This window comes from Pleurodeles waltl, chromosome 7, assembly GCF_031143425.1.
Source record: "Pleurodeles waltl isolate 20211129_DDA chromosome 7, aPleWal1.hap1.20221129, whole genome shotgun sequence".
Classification (NCBI taxonomy): Eukaryota; Metazoa; Chordata; class Amphibia; order Caudata; family Salamandridae; genus Pleurodeles; species Pleurodeles waltl.
In genome coordinates, this window is record NC_090446.1 from 17,575,954 (window position 1) to 17,596,343 (window position 20,390).

The following is a 20,390-nucleotide window of genomic DNA, read 5'->3' on the forward strand; positions in this document are numbered from 1 at the left end:
TCTTACTATTTTAGGGAGGGTTAAGGGTTAACCTGGTTAAGATGATGATATTACCCAAAGTGTTATTTATTTTTAACACAGTGCCTTTGAAGTATAATGAAGAATGGCTGGGTAAGCTACAGGGAAAAATCTGTAGTTTTATGTGGGCCTCTAAGGGAGTGCATATAGCATGGATGAAATTGAGAAGGAAGAAGAAGAAAGGGGGATTAGCATTGCCTAATCTTCGATACTACGCTTGGGCGCTCTTCATTAAAAATATGAGAGGGGCATTGAATGGGTCAGGGTTTCAGAGCTGGGGCAGATTCTAAAAGTAATGATGGAATTTAATCATGGAATACAGGTGGGATTCCTATATAAATTTGGAGATCCTAAATACAATAAGAAGGTGAGATTTAAAATAATGCAGGATTCACACAACTGTGGTATGCGGTAAGGAGGGCCAGTAACTTACCATAGTATAGCAAATATGCGCCCCTTTGGGATTCACCGGGGTCACCAGAATGGACCAAAGATGCTTTGGCTGTACCCTTAAAAGAGGCTGGGTTTGTGCAATGGGGACAACTGTATAATAATGGGAACTTCATTTTGTATGAGGATCTTAATATGGAGACTAACAGAAAGCTCTCTAAATTTAAATATTTTCAAATAATGAGTTCGGTGAAGAGTGTTAAAGAAGAGGTGGGTCATTCAAATAAGGTGGAAGGGCTACTTCATCAGGATATCCCTTTGAAGAAAGAAGTGTTGAGATGGTATTGGACATTGATGGAAACTGCGGATGGAGAATTCATCATGCCAGAAGAAATCTTGGGAGATCATTTGCCAGGAGCACAGATAAGAGAATTATAGCAAGTATCTATAACTTTGTTGTATTCTACATTCAAACCCGCCTGTTTAAGATGGGACCATCTGTTTTCAATCCACAGGGCCTTTTGGACCCCAGAGAAGCTAACCAAACTGAAGCAAGGTAGCTTGGCAAGTTATAAAAAATGTGGCCAGGACTCTGCAGATGACTTACACATGTTTTGGGAGTGCCCACAGCTCAGCCTGTTTTGGAAAGAGGTCGGTGAAACAGTTAATAAAATTGTACCTACAAATTGTCAGGTAAGCCCCCTATTAGGTATTTTTGGATGTCTACTGGATTTAACGAAGCTAAATAGAGACAGTGCTAAACTGCTTTTCTATATGATACTGCTGTGCAGGAGGGAAATATGTAAGAAATGGATTAGTTCCTCTCCCCGACAGTACTGGAGTGGAAAGATTTGTTAATTTATAACATAACACTTGATGTAAGGGGAAACGAGGACGAGAACAAGAAATATACATTTTGGGATACACTAAAAAGATGGCTGAAAATGCAATAATTGGCCTGTCCTATGACTACACTAATCATTGGTCCTGAAAATGCTTTGGAGGTGCGCTATTAAGCTTGTACCAATCAAAGATTAGGACCAATCTGGAAAGGAGCCTCCAAGGGGAGATTGAATACAAAATAAATGACCCCCTAGATGAGGTCCCCAAGGAGACATTTTGTTGCCGGTTAAGTGAATGAGGACAAATTAAAAAAAAAAAACTAAAAAAAAAGTTTAGACAAAAAGTCTAAGTTTACTTTTGTGAATCGCATCCAGAGTTTATTCTACATGAATGGTCACATTAAAAAAAAAAAAAAATGAAGAGTTACTTTACCCTAAGGAATGAGTCCAAAGATCCGTTCTCCATGAATTCAGTCACGATCATAACTGGGCGACTCTTGGTGACCACTCCTTCAAGATGGATGACATTCGGGTGGTCGAACTGTCCCATGATGCTCGCCTCACTCAAGAAGGCACGGCGCTGCATATCTGTATGGTCACACTTCAAGGTCTTAATGGCAACAGTACACTCTCTCCTCGCAGGTAGCGATAGCTGCCCGCAGCACACCTCCCCAAATTCCCCTGTTAAGAACAAAATGGAACCACAAATAAGTACAATTTGTGACATATTTATCATTTGAGATGTGCCACCCATGTGCCGTGTAAGGGGGCGCACAGCTGAAGCAACTACTAATTGAGATTTAACAAGTCTTGCTGCATGACCCTGCATGGCTTGGTAAATCTAGATTATTGCAATGCAGTGCAAATCTCTGTGCTGCATTACTCTGTCCCAAGGACATGTTACATGGGTGGAGCATGGATGTTCACACACATCCACCAATGTGTTTTGATGCTTTCCCAGATTTACCATCACTGGTAGACCTGGGAATGCATCACATGTCTTCACTTTCCCTGGTGAGGTGTAACGAGGAGAAATATCTTTATTGTTTCCCTCGTCCTGCACAAAAACAGTTCTGCCTATAGCACATGCAACCTTGCACCACAGCGCAAGTGTGCCTGTATCGGCGCTAGACTGCCAAAGGAATGCCAGTGCATGGAAAGGATAGGAATGCGCCCTATAGTTTTGAATGCAGAGCATTCGTGCCCTTTCACGCAGCGTAGCAAGGTGGCTTGCTGTGCTGCACTACCTGAAAGTTTGATGAATGTACCTCTTAATTTATACAATTAATCTACAGCGCTGCAATACCGGAAAGTTTGATAAATGTACCTCTTAATTTATGCAATTAATCTACTTAAATAACAATAATAATATCCTGGCCTGAAGGTGAAATAATACTGCGCCCTTCTTCTCTTCCATTTTTTGATGTGTTATGTTGTTACGTGCGAAGCTCTTTGTCACCTATGAGTAGAGGTCTGCTCAATAGGTGCACTGAAATAAAATGTCAATAAACGGAGCCCTTAGGGGAAAGCTCAGAAATGTACTCCTGTAGGACCTGTTTAACACCAATTTATAATTGTAAATGTTCAGCTCGGTTCACGTTGTTTAGATTGGTGGAATCTTGCATTAGTACTGTGCATGCACAAATGCAAAGAGTCCTCCACCACAGTGGAGTTTCTACATTTACAGCTTTAGGATTAGAGGTGAGATTGTCGGTCTTTCTGGGTGGGATACAATGAAAGCCAGCTGAACACCCACAAATCTATACGTTCATGGGTATACATGTGTTAGACTTGGCATCCTTGCCGTGGTCTCCCCTAAGTTTCCCAGGTTGTTGATGTGTGCTGGACTCTGTTTTTGCTGTATTTGTTACTCTGGGCACTTTACCATTGCTATCCAGTGCTAAAGTGCCAGTGCTCCTATATATAAAACGTGTATGTAATTGGTTTTCCATGATTGGCATATTTGATTTACTGGTAAGTCCCTAGTACAGTGCACTAGCGGTGCCCAGGGCCTATAAATCAAATGCTACTAGTGGCCCTGCATCACTGGTTGTGACATCCACATAAGTAGCTCTGTAAACATGGCTCCGACCTGCTACTGCAGTGTCTGGGTGTGCAGTTTTAAACTGCCAGTTCGACTTGGCAAATGTACCCACTTGCCAGGCCTAACCCTTCCCTTTTCTTACATGTAAGACAACCCTAAGGTAAGCACTAGGTAGCACCATGGGCGGGGTGCAGTGTACAGTTAAGGTAGGACATATGTCACAGTGTTTTATATGTCCTGACAGTGTAATACTGCCACATTTGGTTTTCACTGTTGCAAGGCCTATCTCTCTCATAGTTTAACATGGGGGCTAGCTTTAAAAATGATTAAAGTGTAGATTCTCCTAAGGAGCAGATAGCCATGTGAAGTGTGGGGTCTCTGAACTCACAATTTAAAAATACACCTTTTACTGAAGTTGGTTTTAAGATTGTGTGTTTGAAAATGCCACTTTTAGAAAGTGCGCATTTTCTTGCTTAAACCATTCTGTGACTCTGCCTGTTTGTGGATTCTCTGTCTGGGTCAGTTTGACAGTTGGGCTGTTTGCACCTGTCTCTAGACAGTGACACAAAGGGGGCTGGGGTGTAGCCTGCAAATCCTGATGAGCCATCTGTTCTAAGAGAGAGGGGTGGACTGGTCACTTACACCTGAAAGGGCTGTGCCTGCCCTCACACAATGCAGTCTCCAACCTCCTGGTGTGTGTCCGAGGTCTCTCTGGGCAAGGCAGGATCTCACAAACAAGAGAGACTTTCCTTTGAAGTAAGCCTACTTCAAAGGCAGAAATGGGTATAAGAAGAGAACCCAACCCCTGAAAATTAGCTAACTTCTGGAAATCAAAAGGAACCTATGCCAAGGAGAAGAGCTGAAGAGCTGAGGAGAAATGCAGCCCTTCCTGTGACTGTCCTTTGTGCAGCTATCTTGCAGTTGCTGCTTCTACGAGCGAAAGGGGACAAAGACTGGACTTTGTTGTGCATTCCTGCTTGTGAAGAAATTTCCAAGGGCTCGAACTGAGCTTGCCTCCTGTTGTTGAAGTCTCAGGGCCATCAAAGACTTCCCCTGCCAGCACCTGGACTCTCTGCTGAGGCTCCTGCCCTGCCAAGTGGTGCCCTTTCCAGTTGATGGGCCCTTGAAAGGTGAAGCTGCAGACCAAGACTGAAAATCCACGCACAGACCGATGTGTGGGAAGATTTTCGACGCACCTCCTGAGACATAGCTAAGAAACGACGCGCCGCCAGCTTTGCGGCTGAAATCTATGCTCCACCTGCATCGCAGCTGGAAGATCGACGCAACGCGAGTGGAGTAACAACGTGCAGTACCCACTGACAGAGGCTGTTAACTTCGCAACCCCACATAGCACGTTTTTCCGATACTGTGATTCTGGATTTTCGACGCAAACCTCACTGGGCGTGGAAAAAACATGCAAAGCCTGCCCAGACCAGAGATGGCTGTCCGGATTGACGCATCGCTCTCTCTGGAGAGGAAAAACAACGCACGCCGACCCGACTGGGGGAAGAACAACGCACAGTCTTGCTTGCGAGGTCTTTTCTGACGCACACTTGCCTGTATGGTGTTATTTTGATGTTACCCAGGTACTTTTGCACGCTAACAGTGTTAGCACTGTTTCCTAAATGATTTAAGACTCTTTTTAATTTATAACTTGACTTGTGTATGGTGGATGTTTGTCGTTTTGGTCTAGTTTTGTTTAGATAAATATTGCCTATTTTCTAAGCCTGTTATTTTGTACTGTTTTTACTGAATTACTGTGTGTGTTGGTATAAATATTTTACACCTTGCTTCTGAAGTTAAGCCTGACTGCTCGTACCAAGCTACCAATGGGGTGAGCAGGGGTTAACTGAAGGTGATTCTCCTTTATTCTGACTAGAGTAATGATCCTTGCTTGGACAGGGGGTAACTTAACTGCCAACCAAAGGCCGCATTTCTAACAACACATATCTCTTGCAGGTGACTCTCCTGACTGGAAACACACACACATTTGTATTACACAACAGTGCAGCTGTTAACATGACCTACTGTTGAGAGTTCTTTACAATATGGAGTAAAAGTGGGCTTTGGTCCACCAACAGGCACATTTCTCCCTCACCTCATGGTCTTGGCTGCCTGGTGAATCACCCAGACTTGTAGGAAGCGCTTGGTTTGGCATGCAAGAGGGACTATTTCACATTGACAAACTACACCCCATCATTCAAACTGTCACATTTAACTGGTTTCACTTATATGCAATCTACACAGAAAGCAACCCATTGTGTTACTTTTCTCAACAGAAAGGTCAGTAGAGCTGGCTTCAGAATGAAAAACAACATTTCTTCATGGAACAGTTGCAAAGAGAATTTGCGAGTTGACATGAAACGTGGACCGGTGCCAATGCTGCTTTGGCTGTTACTGAAAGAATGCGAAACTGCTCTACAATTTGCTGACTCCAGGCAGAACTCTGCACCCACATTTTCCCCGAACAAGCAGTACAAAACTTTGTTTATTTCAATGTCACATTGTGAATCATCTCAACATTTTTATTCCACTTTTTGTGTTGTTTAGTGCAACTTAAGGCTTAAGTCCTCTTGTGGCTGCCGAAAGAGATCGAAGTCCAGTATCATATAGAATAATCATTTTCTAGTCGTGGTCTTCAAAGGGCAAAGTCCAGTTTTTAGAAGCTAATGGACCGAGCAATGGAAGACATCAGTTAGATACTTAGGGGCATACCTATAAGCCCTGAGTGCTGCTGAAGGGTCACTTTTTGTGACGCTCCGGTGGCGCAAACCACAAAATCGTACCTTAGAGAACAAGCAAAGACACTTTGCATGGCTTTGAATGGCGTCATAGATATGGAGTAAGGCAAGGCAGAGCAAGTCGCTGCGCCTCCTCACTCTGCACTGAGGATGCAACCATTGGCATTGAGGTCGGTGTTCCCATGCAACACCCATCGATTTTGACGCTTCCCCAGATTTACAAAACCATGTAAACCTGAGGATGTGCCAAAACCTTACACATCCCAGATGAAGCATAACAAGGAAAAATATGTTTATTTCTCCTTGTTATTTCTTCTTTCCATGTGTGCTACACTCTGTGGCACATATAGAAAGAGGAAACCGCCTCTCAGGATTGTTTGTGTGCAAGAAGGTGCCCCTTCCTGAACAGAAGCAATCCTACTGACAATGCAGGCACCCTTGTACCATGGTGCAAGAATGCCTTCATTGGCGCTCGACTGCCAAAACGGCAAGGCACAGGGTGAAAGGACAGGAATGCGCCATATTGTATTAATACAGTGCATTCGTACCCTTTTAATTTGGTCCTATGCTAAATCCCCGTAAATGAGGGCCTTAGAGCACAGCATTCTTCAACGAAAATGCTTAAAGTGCCAATAAATCTAAAATCTTAGCAAGAGGACAGTAGTTCACTCCGATAGATACCCTGGTGAACTAGGCAGAAGGCTTTAAACCATGTCTGCTCTTGGACTGTGAGTCACTGTATAGGATGCAGAGCACATCTAATATGATTGTAGAGATTTAAATTGAAAGTAACCCTGGCCCAAACCTAATTTGAGATGGTGCTTGCTGGTGGGGGCCACTGGCACTAATTTCTGGAGACCAGCACTTCTTTTTTTCAACAAACTTCGATTCAGGGCAATAAAGACACAAACAAAAAACAGGGGTATTTGTAGGAAGAGAAAGATGGAAAAACAGCGACAAAGGGTGAAAGCAGGGATGAAGAAGAACCTGCAGGTGAGATAAAGAGGCAGGGAGCATTGTGTGGTTGAAGAAAGAAACATGAGGCAGAATGAGGACTACGCAACCTTGTTATTCATCACCACAACTTAAACTAGCACTGGCCACAAGCCTCTAAGAAAACCATTGGGCCTAGCACTTATTTTTCTACAAATTAAGCCCTGTCAGCATTTCAAATCAGTTGCTCCTGCTTAATGTGATTTTTGGTAGGTCTGGTTGGCTGCATGCAATATTCAAGCTAAGAAGATATGCATTTACCCTATTTTTGGTGGGAAACACTGGGATGACAGCTTAGCTTTCAAAGCTGGAAAAAGGGTCTTGGAGACAACAGTGATATGGGCTGGAGAGACCGAGTAAGATTCTTTATGGTCAGAACATAGGTAGACGCTGTAGCCAGTTCACAATGCCAGTTCACAACCTAAAAATTCAGATATTCTGCTGAATTACAGAGAAAAGAGAGAAGGATCTACATTGGCTCTGTGAGGAGACAGACAGCAGTCAACAACGACAAGGCAGATTTAAACAATAATGTTGGAGGCGCTCAAATATCTACTCAGTTTAAAGTGAGGCTTGATGTCATCAGCATCCCTGGCAATCGCAGAACATACATGTTGAACAATAGTGGAGAATAAGAGGAGCCTTGGGGTCATACAAGACACTGTTCTTGGGGAGGTCACCAAGCGTAGAGAGTTAATAGGTGGCTAAGATCTGAGAGGAGAGATCTTATGCAGGCAAGAACAGGATTACGGCTAGTATAGGAGCTAATAATGGTACATGGTCAAAAAAGTGGGTCTTATATTGAGTAGTACTATCTGGTATAATTCCAAGCTCTTCAAGCGGGTCCTCAATAAAGGGAGTCTGTTACATTACCTGGGTGAAAGCCACTTTGAAATTGTGAAAGATGATCTACATTTAACCATGTGGATTCTGTAGTTGCCCAACGTATTGTACATTTATTTTTACAATTTCTGTGGCTCTTTCATATCTTTTGAATATACCTATGTCTCTGGATATTGGCGCCTGTATGTTCCTTCTTCCTTTTCTAAGTTCCTATCCTGAAAATGACTATCTAGTCCTGAGCTTAACTATACATTTAAAATTAACATGTTAACTATATCGATTTTTTCCGAAACAAAAGAACTTTCTTGTGGCTGTCCTGAAATTCTTCTTTCAAGATTTCACTAGAAGATTTAGAGTGTCATTATGAAGCCAACCCGCCAATGTACCACACCGACCACCATGGCGGTAACAGCTGCTGGGCTGGAGATAACAATCTCCAACCCGGTGCCCGCTACTGTCCAGCGGCAGCATTTTGACCCTGCCTACCGCCATGGTTTTCGTAGTATTCGTAACGCCACAAAAACCATGGCGGTAGGCCCTATCAGTGACAGGGAATTCCTTCCCTGTCACTGGTAGGAGGCCCATAACCCCAACACTCCCCATACAACCCCACTCCCCTCCATCCACGCTCACCCCCTTCCAATCCTCCCCATACACGCACACTTGCAGGCACACACCACGCATTCACACACTCACTCAACCCAGGCATACACGCATTCATACATGCTTGCATCCATTCATTCACACACACATTCGTACACACATCCAAACTTCCACGCAGACACGCATTCACATTTGCATTCATACACGCAGCCTCACACATGCACACACACATGCAAGCAACACTCCAAACTCATGCGCATGCACGCACACACTCACACATTCATGCACACACACCCACAAACACACACAACAAACCCCTCCCCCTCCCCTGTCGGAAACCCGACTTACCTGAATCCAGGGGGTCTTCTGGCAGGGGACGCGGCACTGCTACCGCCAGCAGCGCTCGCCAGCAGAACACCGCCAGGCCGTATTATTTGTCATAAAATGGCTGGTGGCGGTTGTTGGAAATGGCCCTTCTGCAGGGTTATCCCCAGACTTTTTGCCTCCCTCCTTCTCTTTTTCTGACCTCATTTTTGCTGGTTTTTAGACTCTGCGCACTTTACCACTGCTAACCAGTGCTAAAGTGCATATGCTCTCTCCCTTTAAACATGGTAACATTGGATCATACCCAATTGGACTATTTAATTTACTTATAAGTCCCTAGTAATGTGCACTATATGTGCCTAGGGCCTGTAGATTAAATGCTACTAGTGGGCCTGCAACACTGGTTGTGCCACCGACTTTAGTAGCCCCTTTACCTTGTCTCAGGCCTGCCATGGCCAGGCCTGTGTGTGCAGTTTCACTGCCACTTCGACTTGGCATTTAAAAGTACTTGCCAAGCCTAAAACTCCCCTTTTTCTACATATAAGTCACCCCTAATGTGTGCCCTAGGTAACCCCTAGAGCAGGGTGCTGTGTGGGTAAAAGGCAGGACATGTACCTGTGTAGTTTACATGTCCTGGTAGTGTAAAACTCCTAAATTCGTTTTTACACTACTGTGAGGCCTGCTCCCTTCATAGGCTAACATTGGGGCTGCCCTCATACATTGTTGAAATGGTAGCTGATGATCTGAAAGGAGTAGGAAGGTCATATTTAGGCGGTCATTCTGACCGCGGCGGGCGGCGGTCGCCGCCCGCCATGCGGTCACCGCCGAATGACCGCACCGCGGTCAAAAGACCGCGGCGGCCATTCTGGCTTTCCCGCTGGGCCGGCGGGCGCCTGCCAAAGGAGCACCCGCCAGGCCAGCGGGAAAGACCCTGCAACGAGGAAGCCGGCTCCGAATGGAGCCGGCGGAGTTGCAGGGGTGCGACGGGTGCAGTAGCACCCGTCGCGATTTTCACTGTCTGCTAAGCAGACAGTGAAAATCTTTGTGGGGCCCTGTTAGGGGGACCCTGCACTGCCCATGCCAGTGGCATGGGCAGTGCAGGGGCCCCCAGGGGCCCCACGACACCCGTTCCCGCCATCCTGTTCCTGGCGGGTTTTACCGCCAGGAACAGGCTGGCGGGAAGGGGGTCGGAATCCCCATGGCGGCGCTGCAAGCAGCGCCGCCATGGAGGATTCCCTGGGCCAGGGGATATCCGGTGGAAATCCGGCGGCAAATCCGGCGGCAAATCCGGCGGAAAACGGCCGGATCTCCTTTTCTGACCGCGGCTTTACTGCCGCGGTCAGAATAGCCCTGGAAGCACCGCCAGCCTGTTGGCGGTGTTTCCGTTGCCCTCCCCCCTGGCAGTTTCAAACCGCCAGGGTCGGAATGAGGGCCTTAGTAAGGCCAGAATGGTAATACAAAATCCTGCTGACTGGTGAAGTTGGATTTAATATTACTATTTTAGAAATGCCACTTTTAGAAAGTGAGCATTTCTCTGCACATAAATCTTTCTGTGCCTTACAATCCACGTCTGGCTGGGTTTAGTTGACATCTCCTTGTGCATTCACTCAGACACACCCCAAACACAGGGTACTCAGCCTCATTTACATACATCTGCATTTTGAATGGGTCTTCCTGGGCTGGGAGGGTGGAGGGCCTGCTCTGACACAAAGGACTGCCACACCCCCTACTGTGACCGTGGCAGACAGGATTGAACTGAAAGGGGACCTGGTGCACTTCTAAGCCACTCTTTGAAGTCTCCCCCACTTCAAAGGCACATTTGGGTATAAAACAGGGCCTCTACCCTACCACCTCAGACACTTGCTGGAGAAGAAACCTGAACCAGAACCTGCATCCTGCCAAGAAGAACTGCCTGGCTGCCCAAAGGACTCACCTGACTGCTTTCTACAAAGGACTGCTGCCTTGCTGTTGGCCTGCTGCCTTGCTGAACTCTTGCCTTGCTGCAGAAGTGCTCTCCAAGGGCCTCGGTAGAGCTTGCCTCCTGTTCCCTGAAGTCTCAGGACCAAAAAGACTTCCATCTTTCAACTGGACTCCTTGTGCGCTGAAAAATTCGATGCACAGCTTTCTACGCAGTGACAAATTCACTGTACGCCGATCCGGAAAGACGCCGCTCGACCCCGCAAGGAAAAGATCGATGCGACGGCTGCGGTGCGACAAGAACTTCGACGCACTGCCCGTCTGGACAACGCCGCCTGACTTCCAGAGAGGAAATCAACGCAGTGCCTGCCGTGAGGAAGAAAATTCCATGCACAGCCCACCGGAACTACGCGCAGCCGGACAACAAGCCCAGGATTCCACGCACAGACCCTGGGGCGTCTGAAAACCCCGCGACCCACAGAGGAGACCTGTCCGCGTGCCAGAAATCGACGCACGTCTTCCCCGCGTGAAAAATAACAATGCAAGTCCATGTGTGAAGGTGCGAAACTGACGCACACACCATTTTTCCACGCATCTCCTCCTCTGCGGCCCTTTGCGGAGATTTTTCACTCCAAACCAGGTACTTTGTGCTTGAAAGAGACTTTGTTTGCTTTTTAAAGACTTAAGACACTTCATATCACTTTTCAGTGATATCTCTACAATTTCTTATTGCATCTTTTATTGTTTTTGACCTGCAAATACCCAGATGAATATTATATATTTTTCTAAACACTGTGTGGTGTATTTTTGTGGTGCTATCTTGTGTTATTGTATGATTTATTGCACAAATACTTTACACATTGCCTTATAAGTTAGGCCTGACTGCTCAGTGCCAAGCTACCAGAGGGTGGGCACAGGATAATTTGGATTGTGTGTGACTTACCCTGACTAGAGTGAGGGTCCTTGCTTGGACAGGGGGTAACCTGACTGCCAACCAAAGACCCCATTTCTAACAGCGGTCTACTGGCGTGGCGCTGCTGGTGGTAGCAGTGGCACCTTAACACCATCGGCCAGCATGGCCACAACCGGATTTCTACCCTTCCTGTAGTGGAAATACGGCTGTGGTCATATTATGGCAGACGGATGTTAGCTGTGGTGACAGTCTTTTCGTGCCCGTCGCCGTGGTGGAAGGCAGTACTGAATGCCAAAGTTGTAAAGTGGGCCTTAGTCATTATAAGTTTTCTAGGTTTTGTTAAATGTTTTGAAGTTGCATTAGCACAGCACACTAGCACAATGCAGCTGTTTTACAAAGTCTTACTATCTTCAGCCATAAAACTAAATGCGTTTGGTTGTGAGTGGCAGATAGCACAGAGATAGCATCCTTCCACCATGTTCTGAGTTGAATTTAATCAATGTGCACATTGCTTCAACCTCACTAGTGCCCGTTGTTTCCCTGTGGAGAGACCCAAGGGAAAATATAAGTGAAGATGTTTTGAAAACATAGGGCTTGATTTAGATTTTGCCAGACGGGTTACTCTGTCTCAACGGTGACGGATATTCCGTCTGCCAAAATATAAATCCCATAGGAAATAATGGCATTTATATTTTGGTGGACGGGATAACCATAACCATTGTGATAGACCTACCCATCCACTGAAATTTAAATCAGGCCCAGAATAATCAAGTATCACTAACTTGCTCTTTGAAGTCACAAGGAAGTTGTTGCACTCTTCCTCTTGTGCGTCTTGTGGGTCTTCCCTAAACCTAATCCTTTCCACTTCATAATGGGGGATCAGTGACCTTTGCATGGATGAGGGTTAGGGGGACTTGCATGCCTCCTGGCAGAGAGATCATCCATGGCAAACAAAGAGAAATGCAAACAGGAAGAAAACAGATGGGTGAATGAAGAGTATGACAGGAACAACCATAATGCTAGATTTCCTATTATTGTGAAGGCACGAACATTGCAAACACATAATCACAGAATGATAGAGGCTGTCACACATCATCATCAGTGACCCAGGTGTACTTCAAGGATGCTAAAATGTATAAATATGAGCTGAAGTGCTAGAGTAGTTGGTTAGTGCTTGCCAACTTAATTTTACGATCTTGTCAGCCACCATTGGGTCATATTATATGTTTTGCTCATGCTGATAAATCCTTTTCGTTCCACTTCCACTTCAATTCTGATCAGGTAAGGTTTAAAGTACAGTGCATTCCACCTCTTGCTGCATGAAGTAAATATAGCCTAACCTGCTCCAATGACTTCTTCGATCTTCACGAAAGACACATCAATTTCTGTTGTAAATTCTCGAAGAGCTTCGTTGGGATCATCGTAGGTGGAAGGGTCAATGTAGTATTTCACACCAAGCCCTGCGGACACACAAAACATCTTAATCTCATCAAATACTCCTCAATGTGTATCAAGAACTGCAATGAGCTAATACCTGATTTACGCTAAAGAGACTAAACAACCGCGATCCTAGCCTCAGAGCAAATCCATGCACCACTCTTCCTGCAGCCAGACATATGTTGAGTATCAGTAAGGGCCTTCAGATGAGGACCGATAACCACTGCGTGTTATTTGGGATTGGAATGGTTAGTGCGGAAGTATCATCAATGGCTGGATGCTCAAAATGAATGATTTTTGCTTTACATGGTGAAAGAGGCCTGGGGCAGCTAGGAGAGGCTGGTACAGCTGACAGTAGCCCTGATGCCCTATTCTCAAATGGACAGGGAAGCAGGTGTCACCTTTAATTCTTGGTCTACATCATTTTGAGGAACCTAGAAGGCACCTGGAAGGCAAGTGTTGCCCTGGTGCCATGCTCACAAATGCAAACCCAGAACACTTCCCTCACCCCTATTTTTCCAATTTTTTTGTTTAAGTCAGAAACATGCTTTCCTTTGGGAAAGAAAAGGGTGTATAGGGGACACAGATACTGCAGAAGAAGCCCTCACAAGGCATATAGGCATTGGGTGAGGTCCCTCTGAAGCTGTTGGTTTTGACGGGAAAGCTCAAATTTTAATTTTCAGGCTGAGAGAAGTCCTTTCATCAGTCTGATACTTTTGGGACCTTTGCTTACTTACATTTTTACCTTCAAGCGTAGCCTCTTTTTTGCAGCTCAGAATCCCACAGTGAAGTAAGACTGCAGGCTGTATCTGATGATGAGTTTCACTAAGTCAGATACCTTCTTACCAAGAGTCCCATCAATAAGAATTGCTTTGTAAGAGATGCTCAGAGATGGAAGAAACCTGTTTTTTCAGGCTAGCAAGGTTGAAATGTGGGCCAATAGGCTGGGGTGGTTTGCCCTAGTCCTCCAGAGATCTTGGAGTCCAAAACATTTGTAGGTCCTAGCTTTTCAGAGATGTTTGGGGCCGTCCAGTTAGCCACAGCTGGGGCCCTAGAACCTTAGGAACAGCACTTGGGGGCTCATGATTTATGCCAGCAGAGGCTACAAGCAGTGTCCAGGTCAGGTCCAGTTGCTACAAGTCAGCTGGGCAGTTCAGTGAAAAGGTCTCTTGTAACTGGCTGTGGCCCTGTAGCTACACAGGAGGTCTGCTAACTAACTCCTGGAGTCCACGTCTTTGTCCTAAGCTACAAGTGGAGCATGTCCAGCACTTCAGGTCTCTTCAAAGATCTCAAACAGCAAGTGCAATCCATCTTCTGTTCTTCAAACCGTCCAGTAAGTGTTCTGAAGAAGATCACTTGGGGTGCCATATTTAAGCCAGCCACCAATGAGTTGCGGGGGGGGGTGGATAATAAGGGGTCCCCTCCTCTGGGTAACTTGAAACTTGTTCTGGGGGCTTCTTTCCCTCACTGGGTTTGAGGAAAAAAGCTGGGCCCTTTCGGTAGTGTCACTTCACGTTTTATTGTTTTAGTGACAGTCCCTTTAAAACAAATACATTCCTGGGCTCACCTTAACAGGTTTTCCTGCCAGAGGAACAAAAAAATCTCCTAACAACTCAGCCTTTATCTCCACTCTAGGGCCAGTTCAGGCAGAAAAAGGTCAACTTTCACCTAAAATGTATTTTTTTTTAAACTGCTTCACTATTAGAGTGGGCTAATAATAAATATTAACAATAGTTATTTCATCATTTTTCTAGATGGTCCTTAACCGGAGATACCAGATTTGGGCCCATATTTATAGTTTTTTCGCCACATTTGCGTCATTTTTTGACGCAAAAGCGGCACAAACTTACAAAATACATTTATATTTTGTAAGTTTGCGCTGCTTTTGCATAGAAAAATTAAGCAAATGTGAAGCAAAAAAAGTAAAAATATGGGCCTTGATATTTAATATTTCTCCCTAGTGTTCGTCTATGGGTCAGCCAGAGCTCTCTTACAGTGAAAATAGCTTTTGGGTGCAAGTCACTATGGGGATATGTTAACTTTAAATATTAACATGGCCTACTTTTAAATACCATGCTCTGCCTCGTGGGCTACAAGTCCTACAAAGGGGTGAAGTATTAATGTTTAAAGGATAGTTTTCTCCTGTCAACAAACGTTATTCGGTCAATTCAGGTTGTGAATGCACACTACAGCAGTCAGGCTACAATGGTAGCCTTAGAGCCATGTTTTTCTTTCTCACACTAGTGGATGGCACAATAAGCCTGCAGTCCACATGTGACTTATTAAATCTTTGTGTCATAGATGTACTTTCTTCACAGTATTCAATGGCCTTAACTGAAGCTAAATAAACCAATCAGGGAGTAGTCAATGTCTACATATCTTGGCAGCCAGAGAACAAACTCTGGGCAGCAGTAACCCGTTGCGCAGTCTAAAACTCAGCAAAAAAAATGGCCATCCTAAAAGGGGCATTTTCTCACAACCAGTAACAAAGAAAAAGTGTCTGTCACTCCCTCACAGAACTGATGACCCCATCACACACTGGGCTCCAGTCCACAGGGAAAATGGTATCACTTAATATGGCTGATACTTCAATTACTGAATTAACGACTATTAGCTGAACTTATCTAAAGTGTGACTGTCAAAACAAAAGAAATGGCTGAATGGGGCTGACTCATTGGCTACTCTATCTATGGAGGGCACATTCATCATCTTAATGACACTCCAACAGAGAGATGCTGAACCAGTGGTTGACCTTTGTAATCTTTCCAAAACTCTAGCAGACAACTAAAGCTGTCTCTACACCAGACCTAAAAATGTACCACATGGTCGTTCATTCAAGGTAGCTGCTGACTCGATTGCCCTTTTTGGGATTTTGTGGCTTAAGTATTGAGTTTCTTAAGTAGTTAGGGGAAGATGTACAAGAAAAGGGTGCATCGGTCTCGATGTGTCACTTTTCTTGCGTCGCCCCTGCCCCACCTATCGACACCATGATTGAGCCATGTTTACAATTGCGGCACACCATGCCGATTGTTAGAACAATAGCATCAAAATTTTTGCAGTATTATTGTGGCGCTTTGCTGCACTAAGGTAAAAAATGTTGACGCTAGTGCAGCAAATCACAGGGAGGCCCATTTATTGTAATGGGTGCGTCATTTTAATGCTGGCTTGGAGCAGGCGTTTAAAATGATGGAAAAAATGACGTACTGACATGTTGTATATTTCACTGTACCCTTTTTATGGGCCTCCCTGCATGGGAACGACCCCTTGCCTACAGTATGTCTGGCGCAGGGATAATGTGGTGCCAGGGTTTACAAAGTGGCCGAATGCAAACCTTGCACTACTTTGTAAATACGGCACAGGAGAAAGGCCTCCTTAGCGCTGCCTTAGCGTCAATAACAATTACCCTTGGTCGGCGTAAGGTGGCGCTAGGGGCTTGTAAATATTCCCCTCAGTATTTAAATTACATTTTGGGAATCAATGATGCTTGGAAACTGAGAGAATTTACACTTAGTAACACACATTACAGAAAAAAGTATTCTTTCTGTTTATTACAACATAGCAAAGAGGTTTACTAACAGTAGAAGCATCCCACATACACATTATTGTCCAATATATAAACAAGTTAAAAGTAAGGCTAGAAAGTGTTCTTCATGGGCCGTAAACAAGGCATTATTGCAGCTCGTAGAGACCACTCTGAACCTGTCCTGTGCAGTAGTTTCACTGTGTGGAATGAGGCGCTATTTTAGCAACACCAAGGGAGGGGCATTTTATTCAATAACCACATGTTCGACCTCCTGCAGCATACCAGGGGCTGGACTGTACAGATTGCACCAGTGTTGATCCATTTTCACCAACATTTCTGTAACTGGGTACAATATGTGATGTCATTTGCACTGATAGGTACAAAAAATGTTCATTTCCACCAAATGATCAGTGCAAGAACCCTGTATTTCACGGGTCAGTCGCTCTAAGTTTCAGTGCTAAATGAGTCCGGGTCAGCCTAAGTAATCAGTCGTCCCAGCAGCAGTGTAAGGAGTGAGTGATCACAGTATCCCAGGCCCCGGCTGGCCTGCATTTGTGAACTGTCAAAACAAGGTGTTAGTTTACGGAAAGTGAACGTGTTGTAAGACATTTCTTTAGAGGGAGGCGTCCACAGGTGGCCTTCAGGAAATGCTGATGCAAAGGTAGTGAGTTGAATATTCTAGACGAGGTGGCAATTTTCGGATGCAATCTGCAATTAGTTTTGAGTACCTGAACCCTACACTGATGGCAGGACCAGTGCTTTGAATCTCAAGTGTGTGGTATATTTTTACCATAGCATACTTAGGGGCACATTCACTAGAAGTGGAGCAGCGCGGCTGCTGAGCCAAATTGGCAGCTCCGGGCTGCATCACTTGTAAAACACAGGGGTCTGCCGTATTTAAAATAATATGACGCATCCCTGTGTTTCTCCCTGCGCTGGCTCTAAATCAGCCGGCAAGCGCCAACGTAACCACCCTTGCGCTAGGTGAAAGGATGGCTGCGTTGCAGGGAAAGGGACACCTTCCTGCACAAAAACAATCTTTAATGGAGATTTGCTCCTTCCATGTGTGCTGCAGAATGTGTGCTGCTGTGAAACGCCCACAGTAGCACGCACTGCACAAACCCTTCCACGCAAAGTGCTGTGTGTTAAGGGGCCACATTTACAAGGTGGCATTAAGCCTAAAAAAGTGGCTTCACGCCACCTTGTCAATAGGGCGCAGTTCACAGCGCCACAGGAGAGTCACAAAAAATTGCTTCAGTGGCGCTAGGGGCTCATACATATGACCTCAGGCTTGGAAAACACAAAAACTCAAGGTCACACAGGCACAGGAGACAGGCCCAGGCACCAAAATAAAATTAAAATTAGCATTGGATAGCTAAAAAGTGGTCCATGTTTGCAAATAGGTGGCAGTTTTAAACTTGTAAAGACACACAATATAAGCATTCTGCAGGAAATGTTTTGTTTTAATATGGAAATCAACAGTAAAAAAAAAAACCGCAAAGAGACCAAGAACCAGCCCAAACACCGACCTGTGGTACCAGCCCATCGGACAATGTGTGATAGGCCAGTCTGACCCTGAAGGACTCTGATTCTCTTGTTACTAACTCACACCAGTTGTTACCAGTGAAAACAATCTGTGTTTTCTGATCCTCTCCCTGCCACATTAAAGGTTCAATGGGGTGATTCTTCCATAATGTACAGGAAAAAATGTACATTCTATGATTTTTTCATACCTACCACCTGTTAGGGTAAATGGACTGACGATTTGTTGTGCAAACTCCAAAGATGTGGAATAGTCTCTCACTTTTCATCCATATTTTTCAAATAGTGTTCATAGTAAGATACGTTTAAGTAGGTTTTATTTATTCGGATATGCTCTATTGACAGGACTTCTCTGTAGCATGATACACATGAAATCTAATGAAACAACATCCACCCTCGGAGTTAAATTTTGGAAAGCATGGCTGTCTCCTGTCATAGTAAGATATCTCACTTTGTTTTCCTCTTAGAGACCTGGACTTTGTCTTTTGTGCTTCTTCATTGTAGGTCTTTGGACAAGGCTAGAACTCATAATATCTTTTCAGTTGTGATGTGTTTTATTTTCCTTCTTAGTTGTACCTTACTTAGAAAGTTGTCTTTGAAAATCAATGTTTTCATGCAAATAGCCTTTGTTCACGCCTGGTCCTTTCTGTACGTGCCGTTTGGGTGGGTGCGTGGACTCACCTCTTGTGGTGATATAATGCTGCAGTCTGTCCGTGTATGCAGTTTCGCGTCTCCTACTGGAAATAAATAAATGAGTTCATAGTTAGCCACTAAACCAATGACAACGTCTGCAACCTCTTCTGACGCGAAGATACACACAGTGCCCAAAAGATACAAACTGAGTACATTACAATTCAGATTAATACTGTAAATTATTCACATATCCACAACACACACATTCAACTGGGCTTAGCTGGATGGCAGTAATAGACAAAAATCTTCAAACCCTGAAATATTGTGAGCAAGTTTTCATGTTAGGGGGCAGTGAAGGATCTGCTCACCCACTGCACCCCTTTCATAAATGTGTGTATCAGAGACATCTGGAGTTATCACCATGACGCACAGTTCTGCAATCACGCGACTTCTGAAACCCTTTTCTTGGTTATCTGGTCACTCAGCACTTTCATAGTTATACAACTTTGGGCCAGATTTACTCCAAAGTGGCGCAGCGAAGTGCTGCGCCACAATTTGCAACGCTGCGCCACTTTAGAAATGCAGGGATGCGTCGAAATTACTGAAATACGGTGCACCCTTGTGTTTCCCCCTGCGCCGGCGCTAAATTTAGCTGCCAGCTCCAACACACGCATCCTTTCACCGTAGTGCAAGGGTGTCTGCTTTGAGGGGATTGATTGTTTAGGTGCAGGAAGTTGTACCTTCCTGCACATAAACAATTTCCAATGGCGATTTGGCACTTCCGTGTGTGCTGCAGAATGCAGCACACATGGAAGTAGCAAATCACATTACTGAATGATTGTTTATGCGCAGGAAGGGATACTTTCCTGCACATAAACAATCGTCATTGCCCTTTGATCTTTTCATAGAAAAAGCAAAAACGAGGAGGAATAAAATAATTCCTTCTCATTTTGCCAAGCTAATGCCACCGCTGGGGTGGCATTAGTTTTTGGTGCTGCCACAGATTTACGCCTTCTTGTAAATCCGTGGCAGCATCAAAACCAATGGGTCTTGCGATGGAATGCCCAAAGCAACACCCATTGCACGCCCCACTGATGCAGAAAACTGCGTCGGAAGGGACCACAATTACAAGGTGGCATTCAGCCACAAAAAGTGGATTAGTGCCGCCTTGTAAATCTGGCCCCTTGTTTCTTTGATTCATAAATGTGGCTGTGTGGTTAGAAGGTTGTGATAGCAATGCCTTCCTAACAGGTGACACTGGGGATTGTGGGTTCAGAATACATTTGTGGGCTCCATTATATCTGTGATGAACACCCACATTGTTCCAATGCTTACATTTTTTTGCCGACCTCCTGATTCAAAGTCATCCCCCCGACCTCGAACATGGAATAATCCATCGAATGTGGCTAGCGTCCTTGGGTTGTGAGTCTTGTGACATACAGAAGGTTCAAGGTAGCGACAAACGCGAAGCTAGTACCAGAGACAAATCAGGATTTCCTGCTCCCACAGCTCGTAACCGTGAACACTTCGATGCCTCAATTTTATTTCAGCCCTTATATTGTGTTTTGGTTGTAATATTTCTAATACCAGCTCATCAGCTGGTGATGACAATGTTTTAGGAATTACC

At 44.9% G+C, this 20,390-nt stretch overlaps 1 protein-coding gene across 5 annotated transcripts in view; it reads right to left on the reverse strand.

The window, feature by feature from the left end:
* Nucleotides 1–20,390, reverse strand: part of LOC138303566 (ephrin type-B receptor 5-like) — a 209,640-nt gene that overhangs the window by 23,248 nt on the left and 166,002 nt on the right. For all 5 annotated transcript variants that reach the window (XM_069242826.1, XM_069242827.1, XM_069242828.1 and 2 more), the window contains 3 exons: nt 18,812–18,867; nt 12,969–13,088; nt 1,684–1,931 (listed from right to left, as the gene is read on the reverse strand). In XM_069242826.1, the coding sequence (XP_069098927.1) occupies nt 1,684–1,931; nt 12,969–13,088; nt 18,812–18,867 (424 nt within the window). The remainder of the gene's footprint in view (nt 1–1,683; nt 1,932–12,968; nt 13,089–18,811; nt 18,868–20,390) is intronic.